At 41.6% G+C, this 18,408-nt stretch overlaps 1 protein-coding gene across 2 annotated transcripts in view; it reads right to left on the reverse strand.

Moving 5' to 3' along the window:
* DENND1B (DENN domain containing 1B) overlaps positions 1-18,408 on the reverse strand; it is a 245,761-nt gene that overhangs the window by 99,580 nt on the left and 127,773 nt on the right. For both annotated transcript variants that reach the window (XM_047755321.1, XM_047755320.1), the window contains 2 exons: positions 17,140-17,250; positions 1,030-1,130 (listed from right to left, as the gene is read on the reverse strand). In XM_047755321.1, coding sequence (XP_047611277.1) covers positions 1,030-1,130; positions 17,140-17,250 — 212 coding nt within the window. The remainder of the gene's footprint in view (positions 1-1,029; positions 1,131-17,139; positions 17,251-18,408) is intronic.

The raw sequence follows: 18,408 nt of genomic DNA on the forward strand, positions 1-18,408 counted from the left end.
TACCCTGTCACATCTTCCTGGGGCTATTTTTGGAGGGGAATATGAAAATTTCTTTATTCAAAAACCATGAGATTGAAGGTAGAATCTCTACCATTTTTCTCCCTATGATTCTAGGGTCATTTGCAAAGATACAAAGGGAAGAAAACCATTTTGCCTCGGAAATAGTTTAGTCCATGGAATTCTCTGACAATGGAAAAGAGCTGGAGTCTTAGACAGCTATTTCCTTTAAAAAAAAAAAAAGTGTATATTATACTGCCCACTTCCTGTGTTAGGAGCGAGCCTATCATTGAGATCTAAAGGTTCGGGAATTTTCAGATGACTCCTTGTTATCTGAAACGCCTCATCTCTGCTCTACTTTCTGGACCAGGGAAGTGTCTGGCACGGAGGCTGTTAGAACTTGTCCTAAAAGGGCTATTTCAGAAGTTGGAAACAAGTTAAGACCAAAATACGAAACAAGCTTCCTTCATTACAGTGGGAGCAGCAGAAAAGGGCTTGATGGCAGGCTTAGAAAGGGCCAGGAAGACATCTCTGGAAAGAGTTAGCAACAGTGTCTAAAGAATAATGTTTTACAAAGTCTTAAATGTGTAATCATTACAGAGAACTGAACTTAAAGGAATGTCACTAAGATCTCAGAACATTTTTACACAAAAATTAAAATGCCACTAACATTATATATGATAAACTAGACCTCTAAACCTCATAATTAGAAGTGTTAGTTCTGGAGCCAGTACTTTGAGAGAGATTTTAATAATTCATATATCAACATGTTTTCAAGTTCTTTTGTCACAACTGTTTAAAAGAGAAACTCTATGTCTTGCCAAGCATCAAGTTTTGCCACCTTCGGGAGGAAGGACACTGTCCCTCATAAAACCACCTTTTAACACGCACTACTAGTCTTTGAGTCAGGGCTCAGAGATTTCATTCATATACATGGATAAATATGTGAACTCCAAGCCTAGCTACTCTACAAACATTGCTTTTTTCTATCATAAAACCTGGATGTAAAGGAGCCTGGCAGAGCCAGCTTACCAGCAGTAGTCCAGCAGGTGTGGGGGAAGCACGGGGATGTAAATGTGCTGCCAGTACATGGGGTAGAGCAGGGCGACAGATCCATGGACACAGGCAGTCAACTAAAATCCATCAAAGGACAACACCAGTCAGTGGCTGCTGACCCTCCGAACAAAACGACATGCTCAAGTTATTGAAGACGGATGATAAGCATCAAACAATTTATGTAACAGCCTAAGTCACGTTATCTTGACTAATTCTGCCTGTAAAAAGTCTTCCGTTTTAGAAGCCCCTTTGAAAAATACAGAAACCGCAAAGCGGCTTCTTGGGCATCTTATGCAGACAGCTATAACTACCTGAAAACACAGTGTTTGGGGTCCAAACTGAGAACATAAATAAAAGTAAACCTGAAAAATGAGGCAGGCATCTTAGAAGGCATCGAAGGAAATTACAGTTTGTGCATCACTCAGATTAATGCGCCCCGATTAACCATGGAAGGAGGAGAGGCTGAAAGCTCCTGGGGGATATCATTAGGGCAAATTGCCAAAGAATGAAACACGAGCCAGTCAGGAGAGTCTGGAAGCTGCGGTAGTGCCAGGGGACTTAGAGGTTCGACAGTTGGAGCCTCAGGAACGTGTGAACCGCGGGCTACGGTATCAGGAGACTTTGCTCACTGACGCAGAGAATGTCACTATTGACCAGCGAGCTGCCCAAGCTTGACAGCTGTACTACAGGAAGCCAAGGACATCATAATTTCATATTTAAACTGTTCATTTCAGATTAACATTGTGTTTCCTAGCTTTTTATCACAACAGCTGCAGATACACGGATGCTATTTTTGCCATTCTAATTGTTTCGTTTTGGCAAGAGGTTAATTAAATATTTTTTAATGCTTAACAAAGGGATACCACTCTTTTTTTCCTCCCTCCTACTGACCCTCATCAGAATTCTTTCCCTGAGACTTTGTTTACATTTTAAATTATATTTCTGTAAGTTCAAATCACTGTTTAGTGTTTAAAGCAATAATTAAATCAGCACTCTTCATTTTAAAGTTTCGCTACAGTCTGTATTTTCAAGACATTGAATAAATAAGTCATTGTATTCAGCTTGAAGATCAGAATTTAAAAATAAAACCATCTAAAAACGAACCCTTAAATTTCTATGAACCATAATTTCTATTTTATTATACAAAAAAATTCAAATTTAATCAAATTAATTCAAAAGGATAAATGTAAACAAATCTGTCAATCTTAATAGCAACATTTGTCTATATTTAAGGGCAAAATTGTTCCACTACATTCTTAAAAAATCAATTAAAATAACCTAATCTGAACCAAGAACAAACATTTTGATTAAAAGTATATTCACCTTTGTCATTTGTATATTTTTCCAGTTAGATTTTTAACAAATTTTATATTGCAAAAAATGTCTTTGTTCCATCTAGAATACTATCACTAAAGGGTTTTAGTTCTTTGCACTTACAAGTTTTAATAGTTTATCTACAGTATTCCTTCAATAAATACTGTTTTTCAAATTCCTTAATTAGAGCATGCAATATGCCACTAGGAGGCATTCAAATACTTCTATTTAACAATAAACCAGGAATTTATTTATCTTATATAGCTGAACTAGAGGGAAATGAAAATGGAGTTGATCTGAGTTGTCTCAATTCTTAGGAGTGCTTTCATGTACTCCCTGGTTGTAAACAGAGCAACTGTAAATGCTTCAGTGTAACCTGATGGGCTAAAAGCACTTATGTAGCTGTGAAAGGCAGTTAATTTACACAATTTCTCCACCTGCAGACAGATGACTTTTTAAAATAGCTCATTTAAAACTGTTTTAGAAAGGAAAGTATTTTTTTATTACTGAGAAAATAATGAACAGTGTAACAGGAGGGAAGATACATTCTCAAAATGAGGGATAATAATAATGGCAGCTTATTTTACTGGGCACACCCGACGTCCAAAGCACCCTATTAAATGCTTCGGATACGTCCCCTGTGCCCTTAACAGTCATCTTGAGGTTATGGATTTCTCGCTCATCGGACACAATTATCATCTGATGAATCTGACTTGTTTCTTAGAGGATGATTTCTGCAATGAGAAGCAAAGTCACAAACTTTCTACAAAGGCCAACATCTGAAGGAGGGGCATCTCGTCTAACCCTGATCTACCAAGAAAGAAGGAAGCTCTGCAGGATCTGGCAACTTGTTAGGTACAGGGGATGGGTGACAGGGAGAGATAAATACACTACCCCCGCCCCACCACAGTTGCCGGCCTAAGCAGCTAGAGTGAATTATTTAAAGTAATAAAAGTGTCAGGGTTAGGTAGAACTCTAAGGAATTTCTCTTGAGAATATTGATTCTGTGAACTATGAGATGTGTAAGTAGAGATTTGCAAAGAAGGCAGAAACATACCAAAGGCGATCCCTCAGACCCGCCTAAGCGCATATAATAAATATGTGGTTTTAGAAACAGAAAATACTATCACAGCATAGACTTTGGAGAGGAGACAGTAAAGCTGTACGTAAAAAAAAAAAAAAAAAGAAAGAAAACAACTAGGAAAAAATACATTTACTAGTATGTATTTCGTAAGGTGCGTAAGGTGACACCACCAAAGTCCACTGCATTCAAAGTTAGGGCGCTGCCACTTAGAGGCTGTGTGACTCTCGAAGTCTGCAAATAGAACCACATCTTAGTTTCCTAACCTTTAAAATAAGAAATGTATGCTAGAGGATCTGTAAACATTGCCTCTGAGAGATCTAACGTTCGTTACCCTTAGATCAGACCAATTCTATCATTTTACCTTTTCAGTAAGTTATTTTTTTCCATACGGGTGGTTGACAGAACATCTTAACAGGACTATAATTCAGCTCCACCTTCAAAATAGATCTAATGATAATCTCCAAAAGCCGTAAAGGGCTGTACACTTGGAAGGATGGACCATACTTGCTTAATTCAACACACTTTTGGAGTACCTGCAATGTGCCATCAAAAATCTCTGCCAAGCCACACGGATACAGAACAGAACAGACCAAGTCCCTTTTCACGAAGTTCCACGTCAGTGGGGAGAGCAAACAATAAACAGTAAAATACACATTAAGTCGGTGAGAGGTAAATTCTATGGAGAAAACGAAAGCCACGTAAGAGGAGAGAGATGACAGAGCGGCTACTTTAGGCAGGAGGACTAGGGACAAACTCTGATGTGGCCACATCTGCACGGAGACCAGACTGAAATGAGGGGGCCAACCACTGGGGACTTGGGACAAGAGCGTTCCAGGCAGATGAGGCAGCACGTTCAGAAGCCCTGAGCTTGGGAACATGTTTGGCGCCCTCACAGAACAGTAGGGAGGCCGCAGATTAGACCAGAGTAAATGGGAGGACAGCCAGAGGTGTGGTCAGAGAGGCAAGCAGGGTGGGAGCTGGAGAGCCTCCTGGGACATGGCTGAGACCCAGATTTCATTCTGGGGGAGTTCTGGCCACACCTCTGAAGGGAGTGCTGGCTGGCACAACAAGCTATTATTCATCTGGAACCGGTCCAGAACTATACAAATTACGCAAAATCAATGACATAGTTTAGTAGAAGTTTGGTTTGCAGAATAAAGCACCATAAGGAAGATAAAAGTGGCACACTGGGTTAAGCATCTGGCATTGTCACTGCAGCAGCTCTGGTCGCTGCTGTGGTGTGGGTTGGATCCCTGGTCCGGAAACTTCCATGTGTTGCTGGGCAGAGGGGGGGAAAATGACCTACCATAGGAAAATGAGATCAAAAAGAATCTATAAAAATACTGAATCACTATGTTGTACACTTGAAACTAGCTTAATATTATAAATCAAATACACTTCAATGAAAATAAGAAACGAGATCAATTTATTAAGCCAAGTAAGAAGAATCTTCTTATTTTCAGGTTATTATGACAGTGAATCTTGACGTTTAAAGGGAAATGACGATCATTTTCCTTTGGATTCGAATTAACAGGATTCTCTGGTCCGTGATGGGGCTCCTCTAACCCCCTGTAGCTGCACCTCTGACATCAGGATTGTTCTTCATGAGAGCAGAGGACGGGGGAGAAGGGGATTCGGTGCTTGGGTTAGAACACATCCCTGGCATTACATCCTTGACACGGAAGGAATAACACACTCCTCTCATTGAACATGGAGGAAATATACCAAGCGAAGAAACATAATGTACCGAATGAAAGTTTAAGAAAAAAGCCTTATAATCTTTGTTAAATGGCACAGGAATATTTCAGTGCACATACAATTTCATAAAACATACTCAATATATTGAACTGATACAGTCCCAAAGTACTGATGAATGCAAAATAAAATCACTGGGATATTTATTTTCCATACAACGGTAAAATAAGTCCATTGGAAACCAGGTGAACGAGAGAAGTACTGAGGCCTGTGAAATCAGACAGTGAAGCCTGACCACAAAAGTGGAGTACAGAGAACTCCGGTGTGGAATAAATGTACCTGGGACTTCTGGTCCCAGCCACAGGCCTGACGGAGTCCTCTCACAGACGAGGGTGTCAATAGCTAATGTTTATATGATATTAACTCTATGCCAGGCACAATTCTTGGCACTTGGTATCCTCGGATTTAATCCTACTATGAAATAGGTACTATTATCATTACTCCTGTTTTACACATCAGAACACTGAAGCAAAGTTAAACCCAACTGCCTAAGATCTCACTACTAGCGAGCGGCAAAGCCTGGATACTGACCCCAGCAGGCTCCACAGCACAATCACCACTGTGTTCATCTTGTGATATCCAGAAAGATTCAAAATTCCCATCACTACAGGGCTTTGAATAATATATACCAGCTGAAAATATGTTATTCTAATTACACAGTGGGACTATGAGTCTTGGAACTGACAAAGAAAAATTCAGTTTATGATAGAGATGCAATTTACAAAACTTGTCTCAGGCATCAGCCTGCAACTTCAGCAGAAAAACAACAGAACAGAGATAACTGATAAAAAATTCTACAGGTCTGGAGTTTCCGTCGTGGCTCAGTGGTTAATGAATCCGACTAGGAACCATGAGGTTGCGGGTTCAATCCCTAGCCTTGCTCAGTGGGTTAAGAATCCGGTGTTGCTATGAGCTGTGGTGTAGGTTGCAGATGCGGATCAGATCCCGAGTTGCTGTGGCTGTGGCGGAGGCTGGCAGCTACAGCTCTGATTAGACCTCTAGCCTGGGAACCTCCATATGCCATGATTCGGCCCTAGAAAAAAAAGACAAAAAAAATCTGCAAGTCATTATCTCAATTTGCATCTGCAAATATATTTAGATAGAAGCCAAACCAAAGCTCTTTCCCTTTGTGATAGGAAATCTCACACCTTATTCTTAAGGTATAGATTTATTAAAGGAAATCAGCCTCCTAGTGAAACTAAGCAATGTTTTAAGCAATTAAGTAGACGTATTTTGAGGGGGGAAAAAAAGAAAAACTACATTATCAGATTTCCAAGGAGAAGACAAAAAAAAAATGAGCCATCCAGTGTGATGACCACAGCGGAAAACAGCAGGATTCTAATTCACACGCTTTACAAGGAGAAATCTGTCCTGACAGCGCCACGTCCATCATCCTAGTCTCTGTTCCTCTTGGCCAGACTGTGCCTCATTTTCAGGGAGAAGCCCTACTGCCATCAACTACAGAGTTCCATACAAATGGGGGAGATTTCTGTCCCTAAGAATATATTTATGCACAAAATCCAGGAAATATTGATTAGAGACTTCATTTGATTTCTAACTGAATCAATATTTAGTTCAGAAATTTAATCACTATAAATAGCTACAGGTATACAAAAAAAAAAAAAAAACTGCTGCAGATGGGAATGTGAAAAATTCCTCATGGAGAGAGAAAAATTTTTCAGTGGAAAGCATAAAGAAACCATCAGTGTAAACACCTTAGTTTATATTCACATTTAAAAGTATAGGCCGAAAAAGGCAGCAGCAGGGTATCTCAAAGAGCAAAGTTATCCCAACCACAAAACTTTCTCACTAGAGCAAAATTCTAACACTTGAAATAAGTGACAGCTGTAAAGAAATGTTTAGAGAAATAGTAATTTCCTAGTACACTTTTCTTTTGCAATTTTTTTTTACATTGCAATATTATTTTTTATTTCATTCTATTTCTTCATCCTCTTAGGATGGTAAATTCTGCTACTTTATTATTAAAAATTCACCCTGAGCTCTCTGCATCACACCCAAATCACTGGTTTCTTAGCTTTTCCTGGCCAAATAATTCTGATTTTTTTCTCACTTGCTTGCTGCTTTCATGTACTCAGTCATTCATTTGACAGATGAGGAAAATGAGGCAAAGCTAAACCTACTGCCCAAGATCACACACCAGTAAGTGGGACACCAAGCACGTTGTCAGGGGTCACTACCAGTGCTGGGGCAGAACAGTGAACACAGACGAAAAGTCTCTGCCCAAGGAGCCCACACTCAGCCTCTATGGGTGACTGTGACTGTCACGCCAGCCTGGCCTTGGCTCTGAACTTCTGTGGCTGTCAGGTTGCACACAAATGCCAGGGCCTCCAAACACACGTCCTTCCCTATAGACGCTTCCCATCACTGAACTTCCTGCTTCCTAGTTCACACTCCAGCTTCTCTCCACACCGACATCTACACCCTGGGTTCTAGAGGACTCTAAGTTAGGATAAGCATGTGAATTATATTAAAACTAAACTGAAAGAATTAGGCAATTATTTGAGAAGAAACAGTACTCTGAAAGAATCATCACATTTAACAGGAAGAACCTTAGAGATTGTTCTTGCTCAATTCTTTTACTTTTTATGCAATAAACTTCAGAATAAAAGAAAAAAAAAGTGGCTTAAATGAAGTCATCTAGTTTTTCAGGTTAGTCAGGACTAAAACATAAATCTCTAATTGTATTTAATTAATTAATTAATTTGTCTTTTCTAGGGCCGCACCCGTGACATATGGAGGGTCCCAGGCTAGGGGTCCAATCAGAGGTACAGCTGCCGGCCTACACCACAGCCACAGCAACACGGGATCTGAGCCGCATCTTGGACCTACCCAGCAGGTATCATATACTAATAAGCAAAACCTGGTGCATATCTGTCCTTTGGGGTTTCATTCTAAACTCCTCCCTCTACTCCACCTCCTCTCAGGCAGACTCTTCATCCAACAGACATGCCCTTATCACCCATGTTTCTAAAGGCCAGAGTCATCTATCTTCCATGGCCACTGTCCAGTTCAGGAGGCAGCCTTCTCACTGTAATAGCCGCAACGGCCTTTTAAGTAGAGGCTTATCTGCATTTCCCTATTCCATTTTTTCTTTAAGCACCCCAAATATAATGCGTCATCTTCCCCAAACAAAACTGGTCATATCACGTTGCCCTTGATCTGCTGGATAAAATGCAAACCCCTGAACTTGGCAAACAGGATTCTTCACAATCTGGCCACTGCTTATCTCTCCACCTAGATTTTCACCTAGAGAGTAGCATGACTTTCTCTCTCTCCCTCCCTCTCCCTTCCTAGTCCTTTCAAGAACCGGGTGTGATTTGGGGTCAACTCCCTAACCCACCACCCTCCCTCCTCCGTTTCCCACATCAGAGTTCTGGTCACATGGACTGGCCCTGACTGACACTACATACTTTCTTGTTTTATTTATATTTATGATTCTAGAGAATCAGAAATAACTTTGAAACGCCCAGTATCTTGAAAATAATTTTTATCAATACACAAATGAATAAATACCCTTATATTCTATGTTTGGCAAACTCTACCAATGTCAGGTATCTCCAAGATAAAGGCCCCGTTTTTCTACTCAAGTCGTTAACTTTTTTTTTTTTTTTTACTCTTTCCATAACACTATGTTATCACTTAGTACATTACAATGAATTATCGGATGCATGGAAGCTGTGCCCTCAATTTACTGCCTCAGCCCCAAATTCATGGTTTGCTTCCTATCTGTGAAAATGGATCTGGGCCCCAGGGATACTCTTTCTTCTACCAGGTGGAGGACAAAGGGAGCTCTGTCAGTGGAGGCCACTGGACCCGCCTTGCAGGAAGCAGGGATTCTGGCTTCCTGGTTCCGTGTGCTCTGAGGCAGGGCCTGTGCATCTCCAGGGCCTGACCCCTGCAGGAGACAGTGGGCAGTGGTACCTGGCAGTAATACCCGGCGGCTCCTCCAGGCGGCCATGGCTATCAGCTAAGCTACCTGGGGGCAGGCTGATTATGCTCAAGCTCTTCCATCAAGGAGGAGGCTTGACTGGGTCCAGCCTCACTGAAATAAATATTCTAGATAAGAACTATCTTCTCTGCCCAAACTCCTTCTGCTGGGACCCCCATCAGCAGACTCATTCAACAACACATCTGTCAGCATGCATTTCGTAAAGCACTGAATCTCACCAAGGTAGTCATTGAAGAGCAAAGTAAAGCAACAGGCTCAAGTCCTTGCACTTGACCATTCTCACCTATTCTCAGAACCTGGAAGCAGGGGCTTCACTGGAAGGTGGAAGGGCTTTTACCGAAGGTTTGGCTGTGGTGCCAGCTGGGAAACAGTAGCCTTAAAGGGTGGGATTCTGCTTCACACGGTGCAGGGAGTCAGAAACAGTTTTATGGCGCTGCTTCTCCCACGGCCAGAACACAGGGGACCAGGGGTCCAGGGGTGGAGGTGGGGGGGCTGACCCTCTCACGGTTACACTTCGGTTACACTTAAGGGTGAAATATCTACACTCGTAAGCAGGACGGCTCCATCTTCTCGGGCAGACAGACGGCTCTGTCGGGCTGCTGGACAGGAGTGACATGAGTGGAGAAGGTACATGGACGCTGAGCAGCCGCGGGGTGGACTGAACCTGTTACCAATTTACTGCCTCTCAGCTCCAACTTCACCCCACTCTGCCTGACCTGTGGAAATAAATCTATACCCTTTAGACATTTTTTTCCTTTTAACAGCTGCCATGGTGTTAAGCTCTGTCTGGAGAGGACAATGAAGAGACACTTCAGGAAGTAAGGGTCTGGCTTCCCAGCTCCAGTGACTCCCTCGGCGGCAGGGCTGGCCACCCAGGGCCCGTCCTGCAGCACAGTGGCTGCCTCTGCAGGTGCCAGGGGCCAGGGTCCCTGGCCCCCACACGCAGGGATGGCTCTGGCCCCGCGGCCTCACAGCCTCTCCAGGAGTGGCTCCTGCACAGAAGGCCCTTCCTGCACCCGGCGGTGAGGGCACCACGGTCGGTTGGCAACCCCACATGGCACCACCCTCTCGGCTGGCTTTTCAGGGGAGCCTCCCAGCAGTGTGCCCAGCACTCATGTCTCTGTGAACCGCTTTCCGGCTCCCCTAACGGGGCCTCCCAGGAGGTGTGAAGGGATGGCGTCTCTCCATGGGCAGCTTTCCAGCAAATCCTGCCAGTGCAGCCCCACGGCAGCTTCCCAGGCACCGGGAGCCATGACTGCGCCCTCTCTGCAGGGCCCTGGGTGGCACAGCCCCAAGGCTGGCGGCTGCTTCATGGTGGCTACACCTACACTCCTGACAGTTCCCCTCACTGCCTAGTAGCCCATCCCTGGCATGCCAATTCCAAGTTATAGTTTTGCATTCTTTATATTAAGCTTTTACTGTTCAAATGACTGTTGTTTCTCTCTCCTGATGGGACTCGGACTGATACAAAGGCTGTGACCTCATTATCTCTCCTGTACGTACCACACCGTGTGGAAGGACTCAGCTGGTCCGTAAGTGAAGAAAGAGTCAATGAATGAGCCAAAAAATAAGGGCCACTTTTTGCGGGAAGAAAGCAGTATGTTTTCTACTTAAGCCTTTATGAAGGCCAAAAGATGCCAAACCGAGTTGCTATACAGACTGAACATAGGAACTGAGTTAAGATAGGAACAGACACTCAGGAAGCTGGAAGAATTTTAAGATGCATTGATAACTGTCTCCAAGGAATTACAATTTTGGCAGAGATTTTTTTTTTTTAATTACAATTCTGGAGTAGAAAACAGCTGAACACAAATCTTCTCCTTTTTTTTTTTTTTAAAGACAAAGGCTTACATGGAAACTATTCTCTAACTTTTAATTTCAGAATTTATAAAGAAACCTGTCATCATTATTATCATTATCATTTAAAGAGACAAGTGTCAAAGGGACAAAGAGACACATTTTCACTTGTTAAAGAGATGCTGTCTACCCTGGCATTTTCAGTATCAGATGATCACTCCGTATTTCATTCCATAATTAGTGAAAAATTTGTTTGAAAAACGTTTCCCTCTGACGTCCAACATGTAAAAGATTAAGTATGCTGTACACACACACACTCACATACAAACCTATGGTTCTAAACTTTATGTGTTGGTTTCTATGAAAAACAGAGCTCTTATCACCCCAAGAGCTAGAAGATACAAGCACTTCCAGTTTCCTTGTCTGAGAAGCTTTCTGCATACACTTCTTCCAACAAAGTGTCATGACCTCAACAGTCCGATTCCACAGCCAGTCACATTCACTTAGCAGGAGATGAAAATGCACTGTTCAGAAGAGCAGCATCCATGTCAAACAATACACTTGGAAGTAGACTTATTATGTGCAGCTTCAGCTGACATAATTGGTTGCTATGGGCTTTGGGAAGAATTAAAACTTTAGAAACTATTCCTAGAATATCTCTTCCTGAGAGGTCCGGATAATCATGTTTAACTGTACCACGCTGCTGCAGCTTTAAAAACATAAGGGGAAAGAATACACCTCAATAACCTTAACAACGGAGCAGACCTGGGCGATCTTTGTGCTCTCACTGACTGTTCAGTTCTTAATCTCCCGAAAGATCCTCTGAGCTGCAGGCTTCAGATTAAATGCAGATACAGGTGGCACCATGAAGAGACGAGTCAGGAATACATAAAAGCCAGATGGAGAGGTGAACATTCTCTGGATTTCCCTTCAATCTAACTAAACCTCTGAAATCTACATTTTAATAGCTGACGTTTCCAGGGATCACGAGATTTCTTTTTGCAAATGCCCCTGATGAAATTAATGAGAGGAGGAGAGAAAAGCATATGCTTAAAGGCCTGGGGGGCGACGATAACCAAGGAAGAAACTTCCGTTTATTAACACAATTCCAGCACTCAGAGCATACTGCTTGCTCTCAATACTCCAGGAAGGACATGGACCACCCGATGCAATCTCTGTAACTAATGTGCTTACAGCCTCTAAGAGAGTGATATTTTACCAACGAAACACTGGCCAAAACAGGAGCTAACACTGAAGACATCTGCTCTAAAGGGAAGCCTCTCTTGTACCTGCTTCTGCAGGCCACAAAGATACACTCTAGTTAACACATCACTGACAGGATGACGAGAGAGCTCCTGTCAGACACCCGCCAGCCAGGTGCTGGAGACAAAACGCCTGGCCCCAGCTGACTAGTTAGAGCAGGTGTCGGGAGATACAATCACAGAGGCACAGGACAAGGCTGCAATGCCTGACTGATTTAGAGCCGACAACACAACTTTAAACAGCTATCTTTCCCTACCTCTGGTCACAAAACAGCAATAAGTCAACTGATACGCCCTTGTAATATCATGATTTATTCCTCTGCCTTGAATACATGAGATGCTGGAGTGACATTCTGCTGGTCCATCCGAGCTCGCCGGGGCCTTATACATCCAGGGCCTGCCTACAGCACGTACAGAATCCACGTTCCTGTTCAGGACTAACAGGAACCCTTGCGGGTGAGCTTGAGAGGGATACGCCAGTGGAATAATCACAAATCTGGTTACGGCCCAATTCATTCAACTCAAAACATAAAAATATAATAGTGGGTCTGAACAAATTACATGGTAGGTGAAGGAGGAAGGATCCATTACAGTTTTTAGAACGTAACAATACTCTTGATACTTTTGCTAACATATCTCACAACTAATTTTCTTACTTTAAGGTTTATTGCTATAAAGATAATGACAAATTATAATTTTAACTACAAGTAGTACCTAGAGGAAGGAATCCTCAAGAAAGCTGATTACCTACCAGTGTATCACCAGTAAAACCTCCAGCAAGCTATAACGCTGACATACATATATGATACTAGTAAAATTCTGACTATCAAAGAGTAAATCCATAGTTCCTAAAATTGTAATAAAGTTATGAATGTGAAGATAAATTATACGTGTTCCCCCAATAATTAAAATTTTGGCCATAGATTTTAAAAATGACAAATACGTAAAACCCAATTTCTTACATTAATTTTAACTACATTCCAGTCTTTATGGCACATAAAGTACCATAAGAATGGAAAAAAGCTTCACTGATAGTAGTCTGAACCTCCATTCATTCACTGACATCTCAACAATTCCTTCCTTGGTCATTTCAGAGATTTCACCAAACTCTTTCTAAAAAATCATTTATTTCTAATTGATGTTATGGTACTAGTCTTTGACCTTAAACGTTTCTATGCTTGGAATTTATAGCATACGTATGTGAAGTGTGCAAGATAAATTCAAGTAAAGCAGCCTCCCCCACGGAAGAAGGGTAAGGAGATCACAAAAGCAAAGCTGAATTATGTTGCCTTTATCAGTCCGACCGCCCCGGAGAGTGAACCAAAACAAGGCTGTTAACTGAGAGGTGACATCACCACCAAGTTTGCAGGTACCCTCATAAACAACTAGTATGAAGCCAACCTCAAATATAAGAAGCAACTCCCTGAATAATGCTAATAAGCCTCTATTAAAATAATTTATCTTTTCAAAGTTAAAGGGTAGGCATGTTAATTTTTAAACTGCAGATCTAGTCTATATAAAATTATAGGTAATAATCATTTAACCTTTTGCGTATAAAATTCTAAGCATTTCATATATACATTAATATACATGTGTATTAATACACGTGTACACATACATGTGTATGGGTGCACATACATGTGTATGGGTATTTACACATTTGTGTATATATATATTCTTACTCTATATATTTTTTTTTTGGTCTTTTTGTCTTTTTGGGGCCGCACCTGCAGCATATGAAGGTTCCCAGGCTAGGGGTCGAATCAGAGTTACAGTTGCCAGCCTACATCACAGCCACAGCAACTCAGGATCTGATCCGCATCTGCAGCCTACACCACAGCTCACGGCAACGCTGGATCCTTAACCCACTGATCAAGGCCAGGGATCAAATCCACAACCTCATGGTTCCTAGTCGGATTCGTTAACCACTGCGCCACGACGAGAACTCCCAGATTCTTAATCTTTAAAGCAACCCAATGAGTTTAAAGCTAGTATTACGCCCATGCTTCCAGTTTAAATGTGAAGAAACTGAGTGGAAGAGAAGTTACCTAGGCATTAAGAGGTGTTTATAAATTACAAGGAGAAATACCAATATTTTACAGTATGTACCAAAAAATCTTTATGAAATATTTACATATACTCATATTTCTTTTTTAAATTGAAGTATAACTGACCTAAAACAGTACATTAGTTTCCGGTGTACAATACAGAGATTCAGGATTTTTATACATTATGACATATCAGCACTATTAAGTCTAATAACCATGTGTCACCATAGAAAGTTACTGCAATATTATTGACTATATTCCCTAGTTATGCATTACGCTCCTGTGACTTACTTAGGTTATGACTGGGACTCTGGACCTCTTAACCCCCTTCATCAATTTCACCCATCCTCCCACCCCTCGCCTCCGGCAACCACCTGTTTGTATCTGTGAGTCTCCTTTGCTGTGTTTGTTTTGTTTCTTAGACTCTACATATAAGTGAGATCATGTGGTACTTTCTCGGTCTGACTTACTTCACTTAGCACAATACCCTCCAGGTCCATCCATGTTGTTACAAATGGAAAGACATTACTCCTTTTTACGCTGAGTATATCCCACTGTTATTCCTTTTTATGGCTGAGTATATCCCACTGTACCCAGGCCACAGCTTCTTCATTCATTCATCTATTAATGGGCACTCGGGTTGTTTCCACATCTTGGCTGTTGTGAATAATGCTGCAGTGAACAATGGGGCACGTGTATCTTTCTGAAAGAGTGTTTTTCTTCTCTTCGGATAAGTGCCCAGGAGTGCAACAGATGGACTGTGTGGTAGTTCTATTGTTAATTTTTTGAGGAACCTCCACATTGTTTTCCATCAGATTTACTTCTGATGTTTTCCTACACAGACAGTCACTCACACAGCTCACTCCCACACTTTGTTCAGACCTCATCAGAAGCCTTCCCTGACCGCCTCACACAAAACTGAGACCCACCTGCCTCTTTATTCCACACACACTCACTTTCTCCCTGACCCCCAGGTCCTCAGCACTGTAGGACATAAAAGCTATTTATTTGCTCCTTTCTTCATCTGACTCATCAGCTGGACATGCCCATGCCTGGACTTTGCTTTGCTCACTGATGAATCCTTGGAGCCTAGAAGGTGCCAAGCACATAGCAGGTGTGTAATAAGTATGGTACATGAATTAATCTTGATAGGAGTTTAGTTCATAGGTCTCTAAGACAGTCTGTACAACTGTTTTAATCTTCAGGACAATATCCACATAGAAACTTTCTTTATAATCTTGAAAAAAAATCATGCTGAAAAAAGTGGTAACTAGAAAGAGAAGAGGGTGCATAAATACGGATGGTTTTACCTCAATGGCAAGTTAAAAACAGCCAAAAAGCAAATATATGAAAAGTACCAAGTAATTCAGATTTAATGTCTTAATATCACTTTAAGACAATGAAACTAATGAGCAGCTTTACTGACTGGCACTTATGCTCTGCTGGAACTGCATCATTTCTCTACACTTGCTCCTTCAAATGCATACAATGTGGTTTTCAATAAGTAAAATAATACATTTTCAATGGGGGGGCAGGAAAAGTGGGTATATCAGCATTACACTTCAAAATCTCAATATTATATTTTTCTCCATTGGAGAGTAACACCAATAACCCACAATTAGAATTAAGAGACAGAGTTTGACATTACCTGTCTCCAATTAGCTATTTGGCCTTGGTGTGGACATTTAACCTTTCTTTGAAAATACCCTTCTAGGATCCAGCGTTGCTGTGAGCTGTGGTGTAGGTCGCAGACATTCAGATCTGGTGTTGCTGTGGCTGTGGTGTAGGCTGGTGCCTACAGCTCCGATTAGACCCCCTGGCCTGGGAACCTCCATATACCGCAGGTGTAGCCCTAAAAAAAAAAAAAAGGAAAGAAAGAAAGTACCTTTCTCATTGTCAAATCCTAAATCGATATACTGGAGAAATTCTGATGCTTTTTCGACTCTGAAATACCAAAACTTTATATATAGAATAAGGTTTGTATTTCTACTATCAGAGAATAAAACATAAAAATACTATCTTAATCCATTAGCCAAGCTTGTGAGGAAGTTAATCCATGAAATATTAAATGACATTTTTAAATAAATATCTCATACATTACTCAAAACTGTATTTATATTTACATTGAAATTTTTAAGTCAAAAACATTAACATTTTAATGCTTAAGGTAGAAACATCATTAGGAAATCCAGGAAGGTATTTTTTCAATATCTTTCTATAACCCAAGAAAACTCCTTCTATTCTGCCTGCCTTTACCACAGTAATGAAAACCTCCCAAAAGAACACTTTAGTGAGTGACATAAAACCTGTGATTAGAAAAATGCTATTTTGACTTTTAAGTTATTATCAGCCTGAAGAGCTCCTCCAAATCAGAACTACTATAGAATCTACTCCCAAACCAGTACTTGGCAACAAAGATGAATCTACCTATTACCAGGTTAGGATAGCAGCTATTATCACGGGGCCCCTTGATTTCTTTCAAGTAGCTCCAATGGAAAAAGCCACAAGTGAATAATAAAGATCTCATAATAGCTCTTAAGAATTCTTTATACGGGAGAAGGCACTAAAATGAACTCTGGAGAGTTAAAAAGAAAAAAAAAAAAAACAACTCTCATCTTCTGATAAGAAAAAATAATTAACCTGACTTAATGCACCAGCGAAGGCCTTCTATAAATCAGACTTTTGTCCTTCAAGAGCTAGATTAAAACCATATATCAAAAAAGAGTGTAGATATTGTCTTACGAGCACACCCAGAACATTTTTAAACCTGCAGAGGTTCATGGGTCTTTTTGTGACATGCTCAATACGTCCTACTTGGGGGTGGCAGGGGCGGGGGGTGGGGTGGGAAGTACGCACGGTGCTCAGTTTGCTGGAGGTGATGAGGATGCGCCTCTCGTGCAGCATGCTGGCGTAGAGCTGCAGCATGTTGCTCACGTCCACGGCCACAAAGTACTCCGTGAGGTTTCTCTGTGTGAGCGAAAAGAATGGTGTCAGCTCCAGCTCATGGCGACGAGGAGGGGAAAAGGTTTTATACATCTACCACACGTCCTCAAGTTCAAAGGGGTGATGATTAAGAACGGTATTCATTAACACAATTACACTTCATGCTATTCTGCAGCCGCGCAAAGCAAAGAAGCACGGAACGCTCTATTATTTCCTGAACCACAGTCCTCCTCTCGGAAACGTTCTCAGAGGATCACACGTCTCCCACCCTCTCTCCACGTGCACCTGGAAAAGAAGCCAGTTTCCTGGGCCCCGACCTAGACCTGCTGGATTGTCATCTTCAGATGACAGCCTCAGGGGCTGTCTTCTAAGAAAGTACTGCAAGTAGTTCTTACACATACTGAACTTTGAGAACTGCTGCTCCAGACAACACATTTGAGTGTTTCTGCATTTGTCCATCACTCAGCGGGCAACAGCACTGCCTGATCCTACACACTGTGTATAAGGCAAGCATAGGATGAGACGGACTTACAAAGCAGATCTTTGGTTCTTTATTTAGGAAGATCTCTTGTTTATATACATGTGAGGTCTGCTTTATACCACTATGACCAAATAAAATGGGGGTTAGTTTAATCTGATTCCTTGCTTTGACCCACTTTAAATGGTTTTCCCACGTGAGAACCAAATTAGGGTAGGCTACTGAACTTCCACTTTTAGATGCTCGCCTTCTGACTGATTTTAAATGTTCTGCACTCAAACATAAAGCCCGTCAGAAGGCAACAAAGTGATGGAGAGACTGGGTGAGTGATGACAACAGACTGGAACCCTAGTACCAGATGACCTATGACCTAGAGGGCTCAGACTTCTAGCTGAGAGAGAAAACACAAAATCCACTTGTTCCACTTCTGTAAGGTGGAACCCTTACCAGATGGAACTTGTAACACTAGTGAGTGATGCTCAATTTGGTGGGGAGAGATTCATTTCCTGTTTTCTCTGCTTGAAGCCTACCCCACCCCCCACTTCAACTCGTCAGAACACAAAGTCACGTCTGTGGCATTCAACATTAATAGCTGTCCTTCAATCTCAAAGATAACTTCTGGATGTGAAATTGCGTCTCAACACACAACGCTGCCTTATGCGCAGGCCCTTGCTTTTTTTTCTTTTTCTTTTCTTTTTTTTTTT

This window comes from Phacochoerus africanus, chromosome 12, assembly GCF_016906955.1.
Source record: "Phacochoerus africanus isolate WHEZ1 chromosome 12, ROS_Pafr_v1, whole genome shotgun sequence".
Classification (NCBI taxonomy): Eukaryota; Metazoa; Chordata; class Mammalia; order Artiodactyla; family Suidae; genus Phacochoerus; species Phacochoerus africanus.